Consider the following 20979-nt stretch of genomic DNA (forward strand, 5'->3'; position numbering starts at 1 on the left):
TTTTTTACAAGTCTATAGTGAGTTAAGGGAGGTCCCATTTTTTCAGAAAAAAAGGTTTTTAAATACAAATTTCGAAAGGTTGTTAGGAACATATATAAGTTAGGAAAAAATGTACACAAATATGTAAATTAGCACTTATTTTCCATATTTTTGAAATAAAACGCGCGAAAAGAAGAAGATTTTTTAGCGAGAATCCATGGTCGGTCGAGAGCATTTCGGGTGAAAAGTCATTCCACCATCTGGTTACACTGAAATATCGTATATAATATAGCAGAAAGTAAATAAGTTTAAGAAAATCATTTATTACAACAAGAGAATGTCTTCGTCCGAGCTGGAAATACAAAAGACTGCCGATGGCCAGCAGGAGCGGCAGGTGCCGGCGGGCGCGGAGCTGGCGGGCCAGAAGGAGCCGGAGGCGGACACAAACGCCAGTACGAAGGCGGAGCGCGATTTTGCCGCGGCCGAGCAGTACAAAAATCAGGGAAATGATATGCTCAAAAGTAAGTACCTGCACACCTTTCCCCGCTAATTAACCCGCAATGACGGCGATTGGTGGACTGCCAGTTACCCGTAATTCGAATTCCCGGAGTGCACTTTCCGAGTGCCCCCCCTTCAACCTAACCTTAAAACAAAGGCAAACTATGGCTGTGTGTGATAATTTACAAGTCTCCCGGAACTCATGGGGTATAATTAGTAGCATTACTCACCCCTGGCACTCTCTCCCGCAGCCAAGGAGTTCTCCAAAGCCATCGACATGTACACCAAAGCCATAGAACTGCATCCCAACAGTGCGATATATTACGCCAACCGATCTTTGGCGCATTTGCGCCAGGAGAGCTTCGGCTTCGCCCTGCAGGATGGCGTCTCGGCGGTGAAGGCGGATCCCGCCTACCTCAAGGGCTACTATCGCCGGGCAGCGGCGCACATGTCCCTGGGGAAGTTCAAGCAGGCCCTCTGCGACTTTGAATTCGTGAGTAATCCCCGCCAGCTTAGTTTGGCCATCTAATGAACGATAATTGCCTTCCAGGTGGCCAAGTGCCGGCCCAACGACAAGGACGCCAAGCTGAAGTTCACCGAGTGCAACAAGATTGTCAAAATGCGCGCCTTTGAACGGGCCATTGCCGTGGATAAGCCCGAGAAGACGCTCTCCGAGATGTACAGGGACATGGAGAACATAAGTGAGCAGTCTACAGGCCTCCTAAAAAATGGAGATATTAATCTTTATGCCTTATAGCTATCGAGGATGACTACAAGGGGCCACAGCTGGAGGACGGCAAGGTGACCCTGAAGTTCATGAAGGACTTGATGGAGCATTACAAGGGACAGAAGCGATTGCACCGCAAATTTGCCTACAAAGTAAGGATGCAATTAGCCATTACTACTGACCCTTGAATAATTATAATCCTGCCATCAGATACTCTGCGAGATTGACACGTATATGCGGGCTCAGCCCTCGCTGGTGGACATCACTGTGCCGGATGAGGAGAAGTTCACGATTTGCGGCGACATCCACGGTCAATTCTACGACTTGATGAACATCTTCGAGATTAATGGCCTGCCATCCGAAAAGAATCCGTATCTGTTCAATGGCGATTTCGTGGACAGAGGCTCCTTCTCCGTGGAATGCATATTCACGTTGTTCGGCTTTAAGTTGCTGTATCCCAATCACTTCTTCTTGTCGCGCGGTGAGTTTTTATTCCCATTAAAGTGTGCGAATTGTATAAATTAACTTTGTTTTTAGGCAACCACGAAAGTATCAACATGAACCAAATGTACGGATTCACTGGCGAGGTGACGGCCAAGTACACCAGCGCCATGGCGGACATATTCACGCAGGTGTTCAACTGGCTACCGCTGTGCCACTGCATCAACACAAAGATCCTGGTGATGCACGGCGGGCTCTTCTCCACGGACAACGTGACCTTGGACAATATACGGCGCATCGAGCGCAATTGCCAGCCGCCCGAGGAGGGTCTCATGTGCGAGCTGCTGTGGTCCGATCCCCAGCAGTGGATGGGCCGGGGTCCGTCCAAGCGCGGCGTGGGCATCCAGTTCGGTCCGGATGTTACCGAGACGTTCTGCAAGAACAACAACCTGGACTACATCATACGAAGCCACGAGGTCAAGGATATGGGCTACGAAGTGGCACACAACGGTCAATGCATAACAGTCTTCTCAGCTCCGAACTATTGGTAGGGAAAATCAATTTTCCCATAGGAACACAAAGTGATTTTTTACCCTTTTCTTTGCAGTGATACTATGGGCAACATGGGCGCATTTATTACCATTACGGGTAACAATTTGAAACCAAATTACAAATCATTCGAGGCTGTGGTAAGTGCAGATATAGATAACCTAAAGCCAAATCATAATCACAATTATTTTTAGCCACATCCCGACGTCAAGCCCATGGCCTATGCCAACAGTCTGATGAACTGGCTGGCGTAGTCAGTTTCCAATTAACTTCAATAGCTAAACGCATACTCCCACACACCACATACAAATTTACAAACAGCTTGAGAACCCACAACCGCAGAGCAGCAGCCCAGCAGCCCAGCTTGAAACGATCAAAGGAGAGGCAGAGGATTCGGAGATGCTCAATAGACTTTATGCACACTGCGAGCTGCTTCACTACTTAAGTACGAGTATTGCGAGTCATTAGGATGGCGTGGAACGGATGGGGAAAGGATCAGATCACAAATAGAGAACAGCAATCATTTTATAAATTCAGCTATATTTGATACAGAACGAAATGTTATAGTGTATAGTGGCTTTAGAAGTCGGATGCTAAGTTTTATCGGTGCCAAGCATCTGCGGTTCCACTTGTAAGTGAAAAATTTAAAGAAAATGTTTGTTTATGCATAGCATTTAGTTATGGCTACCAAAACATAATATACAAGTGAATATATATAAAATTCAACTTCAATTTTGTTTGTTCCGAACGCTTAATTTGTGTATAAAAACAGTTTTGTTCAACCCTTGCCTTGTTTATATATTATAAAAAGTCATTTTAATAAAACTATTCAAGTTAGATACCTCAATAATAATCCTCAAATTTTTTCAATCCAAAAACTATTGCATACTCTACTGACATAAGTAACAACATACTGATCAAAGTATCCGAAAATGCATAAAAAGACAACTAGCATTAGAGAGCCTGTAATATTAATCGAGTGAACAGAAATCAGAATAGAGCAATTGAGAAATAATAAAAACTGTCTGTTCTTTATTAATCGAGGTCGAGTCCACTTGCTATGCTGAAGCCCATGACCCCGAAGATGTGGCTAACATTAGCCTGGTAATCCTTGAGATGGGCTCGCTGCAAAAGCGTCACGTATACAAATGGTCCATTGTAAGAAGCCAGTTGCAGGAAAAACTCCCTGGCCGGAATTTGCAGCTCCTGCGGCTGCGTCTGCGATAAGTAAAGCACCATTGTGGTCATCAGATCGTGCAGATGTTTTCCCTCAATCTGCAGGCCAAGTACAAAGTCCGCCAGACTCTTGAGCAGCTTCAGCTGCAGTTTGTACTCCTGAGTCTGGGCTAGTGGCGTTTCCACGCTGCTGTGCAGGCTGGCTGCCTTGAGGAACTGCTTCAGCTGAGGTATCACATCGCTAAAAGGCACAACGGAAAAGTGATTAAGCAGATTTTCTTATTTCTGAGGCAACAACTTACGTGAGACTTCGTTTCAGTATAAAGTCCTTGGCATGAACGCCCAGCAAGTGCAGCAAGGTGAAGCAACGGTTTAGCACCAGAGCGTCCTTCTGACGGAACTTTTCGACAAGTGGCTGCCACACCAGATGCACCAGTGGCAACAGCTCGTTCTCATAGTCCGCCAGCAATGGCAAACCACTGGAGAAGCATTCGAGAGCTGCGATCTGCTGTGCCTGATTGGCGGTGGAAATGAACTTGACTACTTGACCCAGTATGTCCTTAACCATTTCCACGTGGCGCGGTAAAACAGGTTTTGTGGGCTCTGGTTCTGTGTCCTCCGCATCCTCTGGATCTTTATCCTTAGCTGGCTCCTCGGCCATGTCTGCATCGCCATTTAGATCCTCGAGCAACTGCGGCTTCTTCAGCACACTCATCCACGTGCTCAGGACACTCTGCTCCTCATCCACTTGCATCGGCAGCTCTGCGTTGATCTCCGCAGCTGCATCAACTTGCCAGTCGGAAACGTGACTTAGGAATGCCTTGAAGACGCGCAGATAAGAGTGCACATTGGTCGACTGATGCGATTTGGAGCACTCCTCGCGTATGGTTTGGAATAAGCTGTCCAGGTGCGGCACATTGCCCCGAGTGCTGTACTGCAGCACAACGGTGAGAATGTCCACGGCGGCTGTGCTGTCCGGCGAGCGTTTCAGCAAGGCGTTCAGGTGGAAAGTGATGTAGTCCGTGGAGCACTCTATAAAATGAGAGGGCTCGGCATATCTGAGTGCTAGCTGCATGGAAACGAAGGCGAAACTGGCCGCCTGATGAACGATGGTGTTACTGCTGGCCACCTTGAGCAGCACTTTGTGCAGACTCAAAAATATATGCCTGTCGAAGGTATCGCCAATGAACCTGGCACAGTTTCCCACTGCATCCAAAATCAAGCAGGTGTGCAGCACATTGAACTGGGCGTCTGCAATGGTTACCCGACTGGCGACCACCTCTGCCTGTTCGTCGTCGGAATCGCAGTCCTGGGTGCGCACCTCCACGGCCGATGAATAGAGGCCAGGGGTGCGTTCCTCAAACCAATGGGTTGGCTGAAATATAAAATATAGTACACATTAGAGCCCTGCGTGAATCATTCAATTTTTGTTTTATAATAGTAGGTATGCCATGAAATTTCTGATTTGTTTAATTTAATTCTATGTGAAATAAATTAATGGGTTTCTTATTAATTTCGAATTGAATGGATGAATGAACAATTTTTAAGAATTTTTTGAATTTGCCACATTCTTTTGTGCTTTCTTTTGAGAACAAATAGTGGACAATTTTTAACAAATCAATGTCAACTGCTTAGAAAATAAAATTCATGCAGATTTAATCACAAAATTATGGCCCCTTGTTCTTCAAAAGAAATTGTCATTTGATTTATTTCGGAATTCATGCCATTCATTCGTTCAATTCTATTAAACTCAAAATTCTAATTAATTCATTCATATAAAACAAAAAATTCAAAATAATTTATTTAATTTAATGGATGAATGAATAATTTTTAAGAATTTTTTGAATTTGCCACATTTTTTTGTGCTTTCTTTTGAGAACAAATAGTGGACAATTTGTCACAAATCAATGTTAACTGCTTAGAAAATAAAATTCATGCAGATTTAATCACAAAATTATGGCCCTTTGTTCTTCAAAAGAAATTGTCATTTGATTTATTTCGGAATTCATGCCATTCATTCGTTTAATTCTATTAAACTCAAAATTCTAATTAATTCATTCATTTAAAACAAAAAAATCGAAATAATTCATTGAATCCATTCACGCAATGTGTACTACACATTGATAATTTGGATAACCCACACTCACCTTGTTGACCTTGAGACGCCACGCTGAGTCCGGCTGCAGGGCCAGGTTCCAATGCTCATCCCGAAGGATTTGGTCCAAGAAAAGATTAGCCAGCACCAAACGACTTTCGCGAGCCTTCTTCTCCTGCGGCGTGATCATCAAAGTGAGGAGTAGCACGCACTCGTTCATCGAAGACGACCTCTGCTGAATAAGCTCTTGACAGTAATCGAAGATAAGGCGATTCAGGGAAGGTTGGGCACCCAACATGGCTCCAATATCGTATAGAATGTCGACGGTGCGCTTGGAGGCGAGATACTTGAACTGGCGCCAAGGCAGCTTGGCTAGTTCGGCGGCCAGGCCCTTGGAATTGCCTTCGCGAATTCGACGGAGGGAGTACTCCTCATTTAGGAGATCCCTGGTTGGCCGTTGATCAAGAGCTGTTAGCAGACAGCTCACGAACATCTCCAGGTTTTTGGGAACCAGCAGCAGCAGCTGCAACTTATCGGCATTGACGTTGCGCAGGAATCCCTTGAAGAAGAGCAGCTCTGCGAACTGTTCGTTGTCCTCGCCGCGATGCAGGATGCGTGGCCATTTGTTGAGATGCGCATCCAACAGCATTTCGGCATTCTCGTCGAAAATGCCACGGCTGGTGGGCTGTTGCTGCAACAGAATCAGGGTTTCCCTGCACTCCACGGCTATCTTCTCGTTCTCGTCCTCCGACATGGCCAAAACGCTCTCCAGCACGTGCAGGAAGTTGCCCCTCAGATTGTGGGCACAATGCTTGAGCAGCAGACAGCACATGTCGCAGTAGCTTTCCCTAATCCTCAGCGCGCTGTTTGCCCTCAGAATACTGGTCTCCACAAAAATTGGCCGCAGACGTCGAGATGTGGCCGCCACCCACTGAACCGAACGAAGCTCCGCCTGCATTTGATGCAGTCGCTCCTCATTTTGTTCGGTAGAAGTCTTTTTGCTGCCGAAAAATGTGTAGTCGCTATTCTCGGCCATATTATCTGTGGAGGTCTTGAAGAGTTTTCGAAATGCCTCCACATCGTAGCGCATTTTCATAAACTCCTCTGTGGTTTCCTCGAACATGATGTTGATTATGCGACCCAGTGCTTGAATGGCCATCTAAATAAAGGATTATAATACATTGCCTCACAAGAATTCAAGAGAAACTCACCGATTTGATGGCCTCGCCCACCTTGTCGTCTTTCATGGATGTTTTGAACAGCACAATGAGGACCTTGGGAAGGAAAATGAATATGGTGTTGGCCACCTGACTGCGCAGCACCACATCCGCGTGGTCGGAATCGTCATGGACGTAGAAAACCAGCATCAAGCACTGAAGGGCTGTCTGGACGAGTTTGCGATACCTTTCCTGCTCGATGATCTCCAGGAGCATCAGCAGTATCTGGCCAACGACCATCGCCGTCTCCTTGACGTAGAAAGACTCCAGCACATCGCTGGTCGAGCGACGCAGTGCCTCGAATATGCACTTGATGGCAGCCAGTTTGATTTCCTCGGAGAGATTGGGTCGCATGATGGCTGCCTTGGAGTCGCGTACCTGTTGCAGCACCACCACCAGGATGGAGCGCAAACCCTTTTCGTCCGCCAGGTAAGTTTGGGATACAATGCTGCTGAGGCAGTTCATCAAACTGGTGCGCAGCTCCTGGTTTTCCCTGGGAAAAGGATAGCTTTCTCAGGGGGGCGCATCCCATGTGGAGTGTCGGAGTCACTTACCCCGTCAGTTCGTCCAGTTTGAGCACCAGTGGCACCACCGTTTGCACCTGGTAAATGCGCATTTCTCCAAAGTTGAATCCCTCGATTTCGCGCTCCACCTGGGCCAGCGTGTCCTTGCTGGGCTCCTTGATGAATCCCTCCACCGCAGGCTTGATCTTCGTCACATACCGCTCCAGATGCATCATCTTGGCAGCCGGTATTCAATTTCCCAAAAGAAACAAAACGCCGGCAAAATCTGCAGAGGAATTTTGAACCAACAGCTGTTTTGACAGTCACGCTGAAACGCGCGCGAATTTCCACCTCACACCCCACTACACATATATCGCTATCGAAAACTATCGGTATTTTTGAAATGCGCGCCACACTTACTACTAACTGACATAAATCAAAAGATAGTGGGTTGCGCGTTGAAATTAAAATGTATTATCATTATGAGATCCAATACAATACAAATTAATTAAACTAGCTGTAGAACTCGTGTTGAGCCTCGTCCTTGCGCACGCTGGTCTTGTATCCCTTCTCGAAATCCTTGGCGTTGACCACGTAGCGATTCTCGCGCACCGCGTGCATTCCTGCCTCCTGGCAAATCGCATTGATGTCAGCATTGGAGATCTTGTCCGGGCGCGCGATTATGTCCTCCAGGTCAACGTCCTCTCCCACATTCATTTTCGAGGTGATTGTGGTGAAAACCAGGCGCTTCTGACGACGATCCGGCAAAGGGAACTCTATCTTGCGATCCAAACGCCCGGGACGCAAGAGAGCTGGATCCAAGGTGTCGGCACGATTGGTAGCCATAATCACCTTAATGTTGGTGGTCTCATCGAAGCCATCCATCTGGTTGAGCAGCTCCAGCAGGATGCGCTGCACCTCGCGATCCGCACCCGTTTGGGCATCGAAACGCTTGGTGGCGATGGCGTCGATTTCATCGATAAAGATGACCGACGGAGAATTCTGCTTGGCCAGACGGAAGAGATCCCTGACCATGCGCGGCCCCTCGCCCAAGTACTTCTGGACGAACTCGGAGCCCACGACGCGGATGAAAGAGGCGGTGGTGTGATGGGCTACCGCCTTGGCCAGCATGGTCTTGCCACATCCGGGAGGGCCAAAGAGAAGTACACCACGCGGAGGATCAATGCCTAAAAATAGGGTCCTTATAGGTAGGTAGAATCTCTAACTAGATAACCTACCGATTTGCTTGTACAACTGGGCGTGCGTGAGGGGCAGCTCGACGGCCTCGCGAATTTCTTGTTTCTGCATGTCCAATCCCCCGATATCCGAGTAGTGGACATCTGGCCTTTCCTCCGGTGTTAGCATCGAAATGGTGCTGTCCGCCTCCGGGGGCACCAGATCCACTAGGCAGTTGCTCTGCTTGTGCAGGGCCACCGATGAGGAGGGCTTGAGTTGCTCTCTGTCAATGGTGGACAGGACGCGAACGTAGTAATTGGAGCCGGTAGTGGAGGCCACAATGCCATTGTTCTCGTCCACCGCCTCCAGGAATTGGCCAATGACCAGGGGAACGGCCTTGATACGCTTTACCTCCTCCTGGGCGTGAATGAACTCCTTCTTCAGGTTGCGCTGCTCCTCCTTGATATAATCCTCCTGCACCTGAATGAGCTCCAATTCCATCTGGAGCTTCTTGTACAGCACATACAGATCATTGGGGTCAAGACCCTCGTATTTCTGCAGCGACTTCTGGTGAAATTGAGCAATTTCTTCTTTAAACATACGCATTTTTGTCATGTCCCTGCAAAGTTTCGAACGAAAAGGAGGATGACTTGAATTTTCAAAAGCTAAATCAGAGTGGAGTTGGAGAGTTATCGATAGCAGCTAGCTGAATGGCAGTTGTGTCATGGGCGTAGGTAGATACAATTTTAAGGGATACAAATTATTTTAATATGTATTCACTTAATAAAATTGAAGATAGTTTTTAAATTATTGGACAAAAATCATAAAGAATTCTTTATAATGCCAGTAAAAAATAAAATCCCCTCTGGCACCTTTTGCGTTGCCATGCGAATGGCTATCAGCTGTTGCACCGACCTGTTGTTTTTCTTGCTCTTTCTGTTGTTGTGGTTGCTTTTCTGCCTTTCGACGTGGAGCGATCTATTTATATATCTATTTTGGTTTATTTTGGAAGCACATATTCTCTTCGGCATAGGATAAATACGTATATATGCTTAAACATTCACACTTTCTGTGAAACGGTTAAGCATTTCTCCGAAGAAAGGTGGCCAAAGAACAACGTTGTGCAACGCCGGCTGGGGATTTAAAGATTGACGTTAAATTGCATCAGGAAAAGATATATAGATTTTCCAACGCGCAAGAATATATAGAAATCGGTGTCACAGCAAATATGGCCATTATGTAACGCACCGATTCCGGCTCCAGCGTATTTAGCACACTAGCGACACCCCAAAGATCCAGGATCACAATGGACATCCTGGTTTTTCTGACGGCGGCGGCCCATTTGGTCTACACGCCCTTTACGAAAGTGGAGGAGAGCTTCAATCTGCAGGCCATGCACGATATTCTCTATCTGCGCAACAACTTTACACAGGTTTGGGTTCCGTTTTCTCAGGTTGTTTATTTACTAATCTCCTCCTGCCTTTCAGTACGATCACCATGACTATCCGGGCGTGGTGCCCCGCACCTTCATTGGCCCACTGGTGGTGTCCATGATCTCAGCCCCGTTCGTTCTCCTCTTCGAGACTCTGAACATCAACAAGTTCTGGGCCCAATATGTAGGTAAAAGCAGCCTTTCAACTGTTAATTCTGGAATACTGAAATAAATCTGTTTCCTTAGTGCGCCTCGTCCTGGCTGGAGCCATCTCGGTGGCCTGGAACAAACTGCGCCAGGCGGTGACCAAGATCTACGGCGTTGAAGTGCGCCTGTGGTTCACAGCCATCACCATTACGCAGTTCCACTTCATGTTCTACATGACGCGTCCGCTGCCCAATATCTTCGCCCTGCCCATAGGTAAATCTAGGAGATTATCTCTGCTATGTGCCCAATTTAATTGGATTTCATCATTGCAGTTCTGTTTGCCATCGCCTATTGGCTGCGCGACCAGCACAAGCCATTCATCATCTGCTCGGGCATATCCATCCTCGTCTTTCGCTCCGAGTTGGCACTATTTTTGGGTCTTTTGCTGGTCGTGAGCCTCCTGCAGCGCAAATTCTCCATTGACGGGTAAGGTGATCGATTATTACTTACTATTTAATACTAATTTGTTTATTAATAGGCTGCTGAAGGTTGCTCTGCCGGCGGGCATTTGCATTTTGGCCGCCACAGTGCTGGTGGACTCGTTCTTTTGGCGCCGCCTGCTTTGGCCCGAGGGCGAGGTGCTCTGGTACAACACAATACTGAATAAGAGTTCGAATTGGGGCACATCGCCCTTCCTGTGGTACTTCTATTCGGCGTTACCAAGAGCCATGGGTGCATCGTTGGTGCTTGTGCCCATTGGAGTTACGCTGGAGCCACGTATTCGCCCATTGGCTTTGTCGGCTCTGCTCTTTGTCCTCTTGTACTCCGTTCTGCCTCACAAGGAGCTGCGTTTCATCATCTACGTGTTTCCAGTTCTCAATATTGCCGCCGCCTGCGCCTGCCAACGCATGTAAGTTAAAGAATCTCAACTCTTTTAGTGGAAAGTTGTTCTAATATATTTTCTATTTCCCTCAGTTGGATGAACAGCGCCAAGTCGACGTGGCACAGCTTCCTGGCCCTCGCCTGCGGAGCTCACCTCCTGTTGAATGTCTTTATGACCATCTTTTTGCTTGTAATTTCTGGCACTAACTATCCGGGTGGAGCGGCCCTTTCCCGCTTGCATCGCTTGGAGGCTGGCTCTCCTAATGTCTCCGTGCACATTTCCAACTTGGCCGCCCAGAGTGGCGTGTCGCGTTTCATGGAAATACACGATGAGTGGATCTACAGCAAGGACGAGTCGATGAACTATACCCAAGCGGATCTTGAATTGTACACCCATCTCTTGGTGGAGGCGAAAAACAAGCAGAACACGGAACTTTGGACCTCATTGCAAAACGATTTCGATACTCTGGAGTTTGTCGACTGTTTCAACAGCATCGGCATTCAGTACAATTCACTGCTGCCGGTGCGCATTAAAACTAAGCCTTGCATTGGTATACTAAAAAGAAAGGCGCTGCCTCCGAAGGAAAAATTAAAAATTAAGGAGAAAAAGATAAAAACTAAAGCGCCTGAAGTTGAGAAAGTAACTCCTTCGCCTGCAGTTGAGAAAGTTACTCCTTTGCCTGCAGTTAAGAAAATAACTCCTTTGCCTTCTGTTGAAGATATACCAAAGAAAAAGGAAGTTTCGAAGATCAAACCGATGTTACCAGTGGATCTTGACGATGACGATGGCATAGTGGCAACTGTGGAGGAAATGTCCCTGGAACTGGAGACCACTGAACCACAAGCTGAGGCAGAAGCAGAAGCAGAAGCCGTAGAAACTCCCGCCAAGGAGATCAACTTCCAGGAACTGCGTACGCTCGCCTTGGGACAGGCGACGAAAAAATCGCGGGCAGCCACCAAGCTGAAAATACGCAAAATCATCGAGCAGCACTACCGAGCCAAGGGCAAGCAAATCGAAAACGACTCCGCGGAGCAGGCTCAAAAATCACCTGGCTCTCCCGGCGGACGACCAGGACTAAGGCAGTCTGTGAAGTCCATCATTAAGCAGGAGAGGATCAAGGAAATGATCGAGCAGATCGCAACGATGGACCTCACACGCATCTGCGACTTGGAAAAGACATCGACGAAGGACTGTTTGAAACAGGTCATTGACAAAATAGACGATAGCGAGGGCTTGAAAACCAAATGACAAAACTTACCATATTTTCAACTGTTTCTAAATTAAACTAATGTTTGTAAAAAAAAAAGCTAATAAAAACATTATTTTTTCTAAATGATCTATCTCTAGTAACATTTTCCCAAAAGATATTGATTATTCCGATCTAAGTTGTCCTTATGATATTTCTCCATATGATAATCGGCTTAACTTTTTCAAAAGAATTTTTAAATACATTTTTAAAAAATTGAAATTGGCGCCAAAAATGTAACCGATTGGTTCCTCGAATAAATAAAAAACGTTCAATAACATAAATATGTTCAAAATTAAAATGTTTCAATAAATTGTTTGACTTTTAATATGGACAATAAGTTTTCCATTTTTATTTTAAAAAAAATTCTATTAGACTTAAGATATACATTTAATAAAAAAAAAGCGTACAGTCTATTATAACAGATAAATAATAATTTTTAAGATTTTAGATCATCAACTTCGAATCGGCAACAATTAGGACATGTTACCAAAAAATCGTTTTTAAAAATTTTTAAAAATGTATAACATTTCTGCGTGATTCGTGCTCACGATTACGAGTTATTTTACATCTCTAGCGTGAGCACAACATTTAAATTAACAGTAGTGAAAACACAATTGTTTCGGCTGTAAAATCGAAATTACAAATTCCCAGAAGCTGTTATCTATTTGATAAGGTGAGATAACCCGGCAATTGCAGATAGCGCCGCATGCGCATCACCCGGAACTCTTGCTATTGTGTTTTTATCCACCGCAAAACTCCCACGCAGGCGGTTCCACCCACAATCATATGTTCTCTTATCACCTTCAGGTTGACCTCCAGTCGAAAAGTACGGCAATCGGAAGAGAAACAGTGCGCTGCAATGGAGCTGACTGGATGGGTGAAGAACTACGACTGGGGCCGCAGGGGCATCAAGTCGGCGGTGGCCCAGCTGGCCATGGCCAATGATCCGGACTTCCGGCTGAACGAGGAGGAGCCCTACGCGGAGATGTGGATGGGCACCCATGTGTGCGGTGTGTCGGTGGTCAAGGAAACCGGCGAAACTCTGGACAGAGTTCTGAAAAAGGACCTATCCTACCTGTTCAAAGTGCTGAGCATCAACAAGGCACTCAGCATCCAGGTGCATCCGAACAAGTGCGAGGCGGAGCGACTGCACAAGGAGCGCCCGGAGATCTACAAGGATCCCAACCACAAGCCGGAGCTGGCCATTGCCCTGACGCCCTTTCTGGCCCTGGTGGGCTTCCTGCCGGCCGACGACATCAGGGACAACATAGACCAGTTCCAGCCCCTGAGTAAATTGATTGGTAGCGAAGCTGTGGACCAAATCCACCAATCCGCCGATGGACAAAGTGTTAAGCTGTGCTACGAGAAGCTAATGAAAACGGAGGAGTCCGAGATAGCCAAGTGCATTGCGGAAATAGCCAAGGACTATCAGAAGGGTGAGCTAATCAGGAAAATCTCTTGGTAACAGGGTTCCGAAAATAACACACACTGAAAAAATCGGATTTTAGGTGAAATCGTTTTTTTTTTAAATATGAATTAAAGCCACATTTGATTGGTTAAACATTTTTTACAAAAACCTCAATTAAGTTTGGCCTTAATCTAATTATAACTTAATAAATAAAATTTTTTTAAATCGTATTTAAAAAACGACTTCACGTAAAATCCGATGTCTAGTTATTAACGTGTTAAATGTCAAAGTGTTAAGTTCAAAAAAGTTATTGACATGTGTGTTAAAAATTCTAGCCTACATATGTTAGAAACATAAATAACACACACATGTCATTTGTGTTATTTACACGCAGAGTTATTACCACGACGTGTTTTTTACACAGTGTTTTCTACACTTCTACATATGTATGTTAGAAACATAAATAACACACACATGTCACTTGTGTTATTTACACGACGTGTTTTTTACACAGTGTGTTTTTAACACAATGAGTTTTGCACATTTAAGTGACAGCTAGTAACCCTTTTCTAAACCATATTTTTAAACAGAACTAAAGTCCAACAATCTGCTCGAGGTGTTCACCCAGATCAACAAAGACTTTCCCGGCGATGTGGGCGTGCTGTCGCTGTTCTTCCTCAACCTCATCCGCCTGCAGCCCGGCCAGGCCATCTACCTGGGCGCCAACGAGATCCACGCCTACCTGGACGGCGACTGCGTGGAGTGCATGGCCTGCTCGGACAATGTGATACGTGCTGGCCTGACTCCTAAATACAAGGATGTGGACCAACTGCTGGACTCTGTGATCTTTGACAGCGCCCAGCAACGCAAGGAGTTCATCCCATACCGCATAGACGAGCAGGTTCAGGTGTATATTCCTCCAGTCTCCGACTTCGCCGTGATTAGTGTGAGCATTGACCACGCGCTGGAATCGTACAAGCTGGCTATCCAGGCCTACGGCTCCATACTGATAGTCCTGAAGGGATCCCGCACCCTGAAGCTGAAAACCCAGCAGGGCGACAAGGAGATCGTGGTCTCCCGCGGCAGCATTGTGTACATTCCCGTCGAGGCGGCGCCGGAAATCGAGTTCGCCCTGGCCGGAGATTGCGAAGACGAGGACTTCAGCGGGTACATAGCAACCAGCAACTACTTTCGAGTGCCCTAAAATTCTCAGCTAATCTTAAGCTTTTGTAAAGTGCAATAAATCCATAAAAACACTCGTTGCTGCTGGTGAATTTAGTTTATTTTCAAATAATTGCAATTTAAGAGCTAAGAATGTAAGCTAAAGTGGCAATAGTAGCGATAAATAAGTTATCTAATCAATTGGCTATACTCGTTCGTAATACATATAATAGTTAACGAGAAATATCTTGCGCACAAACAGGTAGTTTCTTAAATATTTGCGATTATTGCAATCAACAATTTATGCTTTACTTAAGCTACAGCTACGAAACTCGATCGGTTACATTCACTGGGGATTATGTAGAGGTAAATAGAATAAGCAAGAGGTTCGAGTGCAAATCTAGAGTAATTGTAATTCAATAGAATCGGTGCTTGGACTTGTTGGGCTTACGAAATACCCGTTTACATGGCCTACTTAAAATGGGTTAACAATGGAGAACATAAAATTGGCTACGATATGATACTACCGCCCGTCTTTGTAGTTGCTTTTCGGTTTTCTGTGCCCGGGGGTTGCGGTGGTTCTACGAATTGTAAATACATCATCGATTCACATATATGTATATCCATCTCAGCAGTTGCTTGGTTTGATTTCACAAAGATCGGTAAAATGCTCAAAAAGTTTGTACCACAAAAACAGAGTACATCATACGGTAAATCTCATAATAAAATTGTTTCCGGCAACTTGCGGTTTGCCATTTGTACACGAGTGTAGTAATAGTAAGTAGTTAGTATGTTGGTTCGCATATATATAGTTGTAGAAAGTAGTTGTTAGTTCATCCGGCGGCTCTCTAGTGCTCTTAAGTAGATGCCAGGAGTTGCTGGTGGTTACTGGTGGCTACTTGTATATGTATATAATATATGGTATAAATAACGCAATACCACCTGCTACGGTTTGTGCCCACAACATTGGTTCCATTCCCTTTCTTTTCCTTTCCTTTCCCTTAACAAAGTGACTGACTATCGATTCGGGACGTGTCCTTTGTGCATATTTAACTCTTGAGCAGATTGTTGGCGCGCTTGTTGACCCCATCCATGCGAATGTTGTTGGCATCGCCCTTGGCATTGATGCGATCCACCTGCTTGTTCTGGTTCTCCAGCTCGGAGCCCATGTCCAGCGCCATGTTGCGCAAGTTGCCCAGCATGGAGTTGACCTGTCCCAGGTTCTCGTCCATCTCATCCTCGCGTGCATCGTTCGTAATCCTGGCCACATAGCCGGACTGCGGCGGAGCACCCATGCCCCCGCGTTCCCGCTCATCGATGACGCGCTGCGGCTGGCTGGCCACGATCTTGCCATCGTCGTTGGCCTTCCAGGCGCTCTCGCCGTCGTCCTTTATGTTCACCTTCTTCCAGGGCAGCACGCAGATGCCGCAGCACTTCTCCATGCCACTGAGATTCTTCTCCGCCTCCCGCATGTCCGCGTTGATCCGGTCCATGCCCTCCTCGATCCGGTCCAGCTGCTCGCCCTGGTCATCCAGAGCGACCAGGGTGCGAATGCCCGCCTCCTTGCTCTCGTCCATCAGGCTGAGCATGCGACGCGTGCTCTCCAGGGACTCGTCGGCCACCTGGCCGGACTTGAACTGCAGCTCCTGCAGCTCCGTGCGGGGCTCGGCATTCTCAACGGCGGCCATTTCCGGGCACTGATATCACTTAGAGTTTTCTAGCAAGTGGTTGCGAGGCAAGACGTTTGTCTTGTTGTTTTTGGGTGGGGAAATCTTTAAATCTGGCCAGTGACTCACAGTAGCGAAGCGAAAAACTAGCCTCTCGAGCCGATTTAGCGTGTGACTACGGTGGGTATGTTATGTGGGTGGGGCTAAGCTCGATTGTGCTCGTTACGTAGGAACTTATTCACAAGTTTTTAGTAATTTCTTTGCGAAAATATGATTTTTCACACACAACAAAACGCCAATTTGTATACATATGAGAATTAGAGTGACCGTGCGGGCGGATAATCTTCCAAGGGTGTGACCAGCTAACTACCAAGGTTTGTGTCTTCGCTATGTCTAAGTAAATTTAGTTTTTAGAAATATTTCTGATCAAGTAAGTACGACGAAACAAATCATCAAGGGCTAAATAAAAAAGTTAATTCAACTTAAATTTTCTACTTGCTAGCACTAGTCGTTGTGCAGTTAATAATAATTATTGTTTTTAACACTTCGAGGCCACCAATTTGTCACGACGCCGTTGCGCTCTTCGTTGCGCGCGCAGTGTTGAAAAGTGTGTTTGAAATATTAACGCTTGTTTTCTCGGTACAGCGTCGGTCTTCAGCTGCTCGAATTTTCTATTAATTGGACGTGTTTATTAATTTTTGACCTCCGCGTGGCCAATTGGGCAGAGCATATAACTAGTCATGGACGATTCGCGCAGGTCGATGGCGGGAAAGGCAAGTATTTAGTGGGCTTAGTGGGTGCTCCTTCCGATCCTCCCAAAAACCAGATCCCGTTTTTCGAGCTAACATTTCCCTATCACATCTATTTTCAGATTGATTCCCGTCGCTCATCGATGGCGACCCACGATGAGAGCACCATGTACCTTTCCTTCGACACCGACGACACTTTATCGGGAGCCAAATGGCAGTCGGCCATGGTGACCCAGAGCAGCCAGATTCTGGAGTTGCCGTTGGATGACAAGGACCTCAGGCGCACCGTTTTGAAGGATCTGCAGCAGCTGACAATCGGCGAACCGAGTGACCAGAACTCGCCACTTCGCCCCTTCGACAAGAGCATCCTCAACCGGCACAACGCCCTCAGCTCCACGCCCTCCAAGGACAATGCATCCATAGATTCGCAGCAACATATCATGACCATGGATTTGACCCATGTGGAGGACAAGGAGAACGCCCAGCCGGAAGGGGATAATTCCACTCTGTCCAGTTCTGTGGACTTGACGGCCAATACGGTGAAGGCCAACACTTTGAAGACCGAGGACGCCACCATGGACGAGGTGTCCTTGCAGGAGGCTCCCAAGCCAACGGCTCCGAGTCAAGTTTATCCTTTGAGTGCCAATGTGGTGCTGGAGAATATCACTGAAGGTGGGTGAATGCCCTTAAAAAGATTGAGCCCTCTGTAACTTATTCCTTTGCAGTTTCCAATGAAGGAGTATCCATGCTAGCCTCGCCACCCGCTGAAAAGGAGGTAGCTCAGGTCACCGAGGTGGTAAACGAAGTCTCCGAGCTAATAGCCAAGGCCCTCAAGATGTCCAGCGATTCCGTGAAGCCATCTTCCTCCAAATTGAAAGTGGAGGTGGGCAAGAAGAGGCAGTCCATGACCTCCACCTACTCGGGGGCCCTGCCACGCCCCCGGCGCTCCTATATGCCAACCAGCAGCACCAGTGGCGAGACGCGCACCTACTCCTTCAAGCAGCGCATGTCGGTGGTGGTCAAGACCACGCTGAATAGTCCAGCCCGCAAGCTGAGTGCGGGTGGCGGCTTGGCTGTGAGCCGGCGCAGCTGCTTGCCCGTCTCCAAGTTGTCGAAGGGCGGCAATCGCAAGTCTCTGGCTGTGACCAACGGCCGTTCGCCGCCCAAGAGCACCACAAAGTTGGCCAAGCCGCCAATTAAATCAATTCCCGAAACCGTTTTCAATTGCAAGACGTGCGCAGCCCCTTTCCGCCTCAAGTCGCTGCTCGATATGCATATGCGCATGCACGACCTGGTGGACAACGGACCCAAGACCCTCAAGCGACTGAACACCAATCCGCCGGCTGCGGCAGGTGGCTCCAAGAATCGCTGCAAGTACTGCGACAAGAACTTTGCCCTGGAGCGCGCTTTGCACATCCATCTGATGAAGAACTGCGAGAAGATACCGCCGGCCGAGAAGCGCAAGCTGGAGTTTACCGAACTGAACCACGAGAAGAAGGCCCAGCTGCCGAAGGTCGGTTCCACAAATGTGATTAACCAGCCAGCGGCAGTGACAGTGCCGCAGAAGCCACAGCAACGCATGAGCACACTTCCAAGAATGGGTAATGTTTCCTTTAATGCATCTCTAAGAAACCCTTTTTATACCCTTGCAGAGGGTATTATAATTTTGGTCAGAAGTTTGTAACGCAGTGAAGGAGATCAGGATCTTGATCAGAATCAATAGGGGGGAGTCGATATAGCCATGTCCGTTTGTCCGTCTCTGTTTTAATACCATTTGCGTGCTCAGTTTAAAAGCTAGCGCCTTAAGCAGATCTAGTTTGAAAATCGACCCGATCGGACGTCTATATCCTATAGCTCCCATATGAATAATCGGGTATAACTTGCAAAATTCGCAGTCTAAAAGCTATTGACATGAATCCTTCCAAATCGTATTTTTTTGTGCATACCTTGATCAGGGTAAAAGCGCGTGCCGATCGGACGTCTATATCCTATAGCTCCCATAGGAACAATAGGGTGAAAAGTTTAAAAATTGTTTTTTTTTAATTATGAAATATCTTGTTGATTAATTAATGTTGCTATTGTAGTCAAATTTTAATTCGTGAAATCTGCAAGGGTATTAAAACATTGGCTTGCCGAAGCTAGCTTCCGTCCTCGTTTAATTACAAATAATTTCTTTTGATCAACAGCTTCCTTGAGTGGCGCGCAGTCCATGGCCCCGCCGTCCGTGAAGAAGGTGCCCAAGAACGTTGCGCATGCCGGAGTCTATCGCACTCCCACCAAGACTGTGCCCTGTCACATCTGCAAGCAGTCCTTCAAGAGCATACTGGAGTTCACCAACCACAGCCTGACCGTGCACGCAAAGGGCGGAGAGAACGCACAGAGTGCCAAGGATTAAATCAAACGATTCGCGTGTAGACTAGTCTAGGTCTAAGTTAAATGTACTTTAATCTCTCCCAGTTTAAATGCACATTAACCTAATCACTTGCTCTTCTTTTCGGGCGGTGGCTTCATGTCCACACCCTCGGTTTTGATATCCAGCGGTCCAGTGGCGTTGTTCAGTTCGGAGTTGGGATTACCAGCGGCGTTTAGCTCATCGCCCGCTGGCAAAGGCTGCTGGAGATTCTGCAGCATTGGCGGTATGGGTGGGGGAAATTTGCGCAGCAGTTCGGCGAGCAACATGTCCACACGCTGCTTCTGGAATAGAGTGCCGCTGTTTTCGTCCTTTGCCGCATTGGCGTCCTTCTTATCCGACTTGGATTTGTCGGACACTGGAAGTATTAATTAGTTATTCTCGGGAGATACTCTTTAGAGCCCTGCTTGAATGGATTCAATGAATTATTTTGAATTTTTTGGTTTATATGAATTAATTTGAATTTTGAGTTTAATATAATTGAATGGCATGAATTCCGAAATAATTCAAAAGACAATTTCTTTTGAAGAAGAAAGGACCATAATTTTGTTATTAAATCTGGATGAATTTTATTTTCTAAGCAGTTAACATTGATTTGCTAAAAATGTTCCACTTTTTGTTCTCAAAAGAAAGCACAAAAAACATCTGGCAAATTCAAAAAATTCATAAAAATTATTCATTCATGAAATGAAATATAGAATTGAATTAATCAAATCCGAAATTTCATGGCATTCAATGATAAAACAAAAATTGAATGATTCACGCAGGGCTCTAAAACTCTTGAATAGATCCTACTTACAGACTTTGTTGGAGGAGAAATCCCACGTGTAACCCTTGTTGGGATGATAGCGGGCATAGCTGCTGGCTTCCTCGAAGGCGGATTGCAGGTTCACCACGGTGTTGAGCTGGAAACGTAGCCATTAAGCAGATGCTTGGATGATCCGAGGGATAATACCTACTATTCGAGCATTAATGACGTTGGCCAGATCGGGAGCCTTGTAGACGGTGCCGCCGATGATGTAGTAATCGGCTATGGGCGTCGCCTCCGAGGGATTGTGCCGGTGCTGCTTTCGGATCACATAGAGGATGGGCTCTGCGACGTGGAGGAGGATGTACTCCAGGCCGATCATGTTGCTGGAACGAGGGAAAAGCGATTAATTTCAAAGGAATTATAAAGAATTATAATTATATATACTGCAGGTGCTCCGGACCGAGGCGCTGCATCCGAACGGTCTCGTTGTTGCACATGTGATCGTAGAAGGGATTCGACTTGCGGCAGAAGTAGTCCATGACGCTCTGCGGGCTCAGGGTGGCCATCATCTGGGTGTCGTGCCAGGAGAGGCGCAGGTGGTCGTTCGCAATCTGTCGGCCGGCCATTTCGGATGCACGTGCTCTTCGGTGGGATGTGGGAAGTGGATGCAACCACTGCTACTACAACTGCAGCGTATTCTCGCTTGGCAATGACAACGACTAATTTGTGGGTCAATGACGTTGCGAGCGCTTCTTTTTCCT

General features: G+C 46.7%; 8 protein-coding genes across 9 annotated transcripts; 4 read left to right on the top strand and 4 right to left on the bottom strand.

The window, feature by feature from the left end:
* The first annotated feature begins 31 nt into the window (after nucleotides 1-31).
* PpD3 (protein phosphatase D3) lies at nucleotides 32-3379 on the top strand. Of its 2 annotated transcripts, XR_011418936.1 has the most exons (9): nucleotides 32-500; nucleotides 729-970; nucleotides 1028-1178; nucleotides 1235-1356; nucleotides 1415-1685; nucleotides 1742-2192; nucleotides 2253-2334; nucleotides 2389-2825; nucleotides 3239-3379. XR_011418936.1 is itself a non-coding variant. In XM_017149629.3 (8 exons), exons 1-8 carry the CDS (start codon nucleotides 317-319, stop codon nucleotides 2446-2448), a joined length of 1563 nt encoding a protein of 520 aa, XP_017005118.1. In that variant the 5' UTR covers nucleotides 32-316; the 3' UTR covers nucleotides 2449-3047. The 2 variants fall into 2 exon arrangements, 1 of the variants encoding a protein (XP_017005118.1); XM_017149629.3 differs by lacking the exon at nucleotides 3239-3379 and having other exon boundaries at nucleotides 2389-3047.
* On the bottom strand, nucleotides 3199-7516 carry Tti1 (Telo2 interacting protein 1). The gene is made up of 5 exons (XM_017149628.3): nucleotides 7237-7516; nucleotides 6677-7175; nucleotides 5518-6624; nucleotides 3673-4745; nucleotides 3199-3611 (listed from the first exon to the last, which is right to left on the bottom strand). Exons 1-5 carry the CDS (start codon nucleotides 7419-7421, stop codon nucleotides 3230-3232), a joined length of 3246 nt encoding a protein of 1081 aa, XP_017005117.2. The 5' UTR covers nucleotides 7422-7516; the 3' UTR covers nucleotides 3199-3229.
* Nucleotides 7517-7636: 120 nt separating this feature from the next.
* Nucleotides 7637-9064, bottom strand: Rpt3R (Regulatory particle triple-A ATPase 3-related). Its single transcript, XM_017149513.3, has 2 exons — nucleotides 8424-9064; nucleotides 7637-8372 (listed from the first exon to the last, which is right to left on the bottom strand). Exons 1-2 carry the CDS (start codon nucleotides 8974-8976, stop codon nucleotides 7699-7701), a joined length of 1227 nt encoding a protein of 408 aa, XP_017005002.2. The 5' UTR covers nucleotides 8977-9064; the 3' UTR covers nucleotides 7637-7698.
* Nucleotides 9065-9286: 222 nt separating this feature from the next.
* Nucleotides 9287-12156, top strand: Alg12 (Alg12 alpha-1,6-mannosyltransferase). Its single transcript, XM_070216780.1, has 6 exons — nucleotides 9287-9793; nucleotides 9849-9981; nucleotides 10040-10213; nucleotides 10273-10426; nucleotides 10479-10850; nucleotides 10916-12156. Exons 1-6 carry the CDS (start codon nucleotides 9668-9670, stop codon nucleotides 12069-12071), a joined length of 2115 nt encoding a protein of 704 aa, XP_070072881.1. The 5' UTR covers nucleotides 9287-9667; the 3' UTR covers nucleotides 12072-12156.
* Nucleotides 12157-12619: 463 nt separating this feature from the next.
* Mpi (mannose phosphate isomerase) lies at nucleotides 12620-14736 on the top strand. Its single transcript, XM_017149657.3, has 3 exons — nucleotides 12620-12745; nucleotides 12880-13508; nucleotides 14071-14736. Exons 2-3 carry the CDS (start codon nucleotides 12932-12934, stop codon nucleotides 14682-14684), a joined length of 1191 nt encoding a protein of 396 aa, XP_017005146.2. The 5' UTR covers nucleotides 12620-12745; nucleotides 12880-12931; the 3' UTR covers nucleotides 14685-14736.
* Nucleotides 14737-14744: 8 nt separating this feature from the next.
* On the bottom strand, nucleotides 14745-16647 carry Snap24 (Synaptosomal-associated protein 24kDa). The gene has a single exon (XM_017149659.3). It carries the CDS (start codon nucleotides 16327-16329, stop codon nucleotides 15691-15693), a length of 639 nt encoding a protein of 212 aa, XP_017005148.1. The 5' UTR covers nucleotides 16330-16647; the 3' UTR covers nucleotides 14745-15690.
* Nucleotides 16648-16788: 141 nt separating this feature from the next.
* On the top strand, nucleotides 16789-19535 carry LOC108062835 (uncharacterized). The gene is made up of 4 exons (XM_017149675.3): nucleotides 16789-17081; nucleotides 17180-17729; nucleotides 17783-18658; nucleotides 19244-19535. The coding sequence occupies exons 1-4, from the start codon at nucleotides 17049-17051 to the stop codon at nucleotides 19450-19452; spliced, it is 1668 nt and encodes a 555-aa protein (XP_017005164.2). The 5' UTR covers nucleotides 16789-17048; the 3' UTR covers nucleotides 19453-19535.
* MED6 (mediator complex subunit 6) lies at nucleotides 19486-20844 on the bottom strand. Its single transcript, XM_017149676.3, has 4 exons — nucleotides 20663-20844; nucleotides 20427-20601; nucleotides 20267-20372; nucleotides 19486-19825 (listed from the first exon to the last, which is right to left on the bottom strand). The coding sequence occupies exons 1-4, from the start codon at nucleotides 20842-20844 to the stop codon at nucleotides 19536-19538; spliced, it is 753 nt and encodes a 250-aa protein (XP_017005165.1). The 3' UTR covers nucleotides 19486-19535.
* Between the last annotated feature and the right edge of the window lie 135 nt (nucleotides 20845-20979).

Source organism: Drosophila takahashii, chromosome 3R, assembly GCF_030179915.1.
Source record: "Drosophila takahashii strain IR98-3 E-12201 chromosome 3R, DtakHiC1v2, whole genome shotgun sequence".
Taxonomy (NCBI): domain Eukaryota; kingdom Metazoa; phylum Arthropoda; class Insecta; order Diptera; family Drosophilidae; genus Drosophila; species Drosophila takahashii.

Bases quoted from the DNA above. Each gene is read 5' to 3' on its own strand.
- PpD3 (XM_017149629.3), top strand. From the start codon at position 317: ATGTCTTCGTCCGAGCTGGAAATACAAAAGACTGCCGATGGCCAGCAG. The intron at 1,357-1,414 runs GTAAGGATGCAA...TCCTGCCATCAG, and splicing joins ACCGCAAATTTGCCTACAAA to ATACTCTGCGAGATTGACAC. The intron at 2,335-2,388 runs GTAAGTGCAGAT...AATTATTTTTAG, and splicing joins ACAAATCATTCGAGGCTGTG to CCACATCCCGACGTCAAGCC.
- Tti1 (XM_017149628.3), bottom strand. From the start codon at position 7,421: ATGATGCATCTGGAGCGGTATGTGACGAAGATCAAGCCTGCGGTGGAG. The intron at 7,176-7,236 runs GTAAGTGACTCC...TCCTTTTCCCAG, and splicing joins AAACTGGACGAACTGACGGG to GGAAAACCAGGAGCTGCGCA. The intron at 6,625-6,676 runs GTGAGTTTCTCT...TCCTTTATTTAG, and splicing joins TGGGCGAGGCCATCAAATCG to ATGGCCATTCAAGCACTGGG.
- Rpt3R (XM_017149513.3), bottom strand. From the start codon at position 8,976: ATGACAAAAATGCGTATGTTTAAAGAAGAAATTGCTCAATTTCACCAG. The intron at 8,373-8,423 runs GTAGGTTATCTA...CCCTATTTTTAG, and splicing joins CCAGTTGTACAAGCAAATCG to GCATTGATCCTCCGCGTGGT.
- Alg12 (XM_070216780.1), top strand. From the start codon at position 9,668: ATGGACATCCTGGTTTTTCTGACGGCGGCGGCCCATTTGGTCTACACG. The intron at 9,794-9,848 runs GTTTGGGTTCCG...CCTGCCTTTCAG, and splicing joins TGCGCAACAACTTTACACAG to TACGATCACCATGACTATCC. The intron at 10,214-10,272 runs GTAAATCTAGGA...TCATCATTGCAG, and splicing joins TATCTTCGCCCTGCCCATAG to TTCTGTTTGCCATCGCCTAT.
- Mpi (XM_017149657.3), top strand. From the start codon at position 12,932: ATGGAGCTGACTGGATGGGTGAAGAACTACGACTGGGGCCGCAGGGGC. The intron at 13,509-14,070 runs GTGAGCTAATCA...ATTTTTAAACAG, and splicing joins AGCCAAGGACTATCAGAAGG to AACTAAAGTCCAACAATCTG.
- Snap24 (XM_017149659.3), bottom strand. From the start codon at position 16,329: ATGGCCGCCGTTGAGAATGCCGAGCCCCGCACGGAGCTGCAGGAGCTG.
- LOC108062835 (XM_017149675.3), top strand. From the start codon at position 17,049: ATGGACGATTCGCGCAGGTCGATGGCGGGAAAG. The intron at 17,730-17,782 runs GTGGGTGAATGC...ATTCCTTTGCAG, and splicing joins GCTGGAGAATATCACTGAAG to TTTCCAATGAAGGAGTATCC. The intron at 18,659-19,243 runs GTAATGTTTCCT...TTTGATCAACAG, and splicing joins GAGCACACTTCCAAGAATGG to CTTCCTTGAGTGGCGCGCAG.
- MED6 (XM_017149676.3), bottom strand. From the start codon at position 20,844: ATGGCCGGCCGACAGATTGCGAACGACCACCTGCGCCTCTCCTGGCAC. The intron at 20,373-20,426 runs GTAGGTATTATC...CTACGTTTCCAG, and splicing joins ACGTCATTAATGCTCGAATA to CTCAACACCGTGGTGAACCT. The intron at 19,826-20,266 runs GTAAGTAGGATC...TAATACTTCCAG, and splicing joins TTTCTCCTCCAACAAAGTCT to TGTCCGACAAATCCAAGTCG.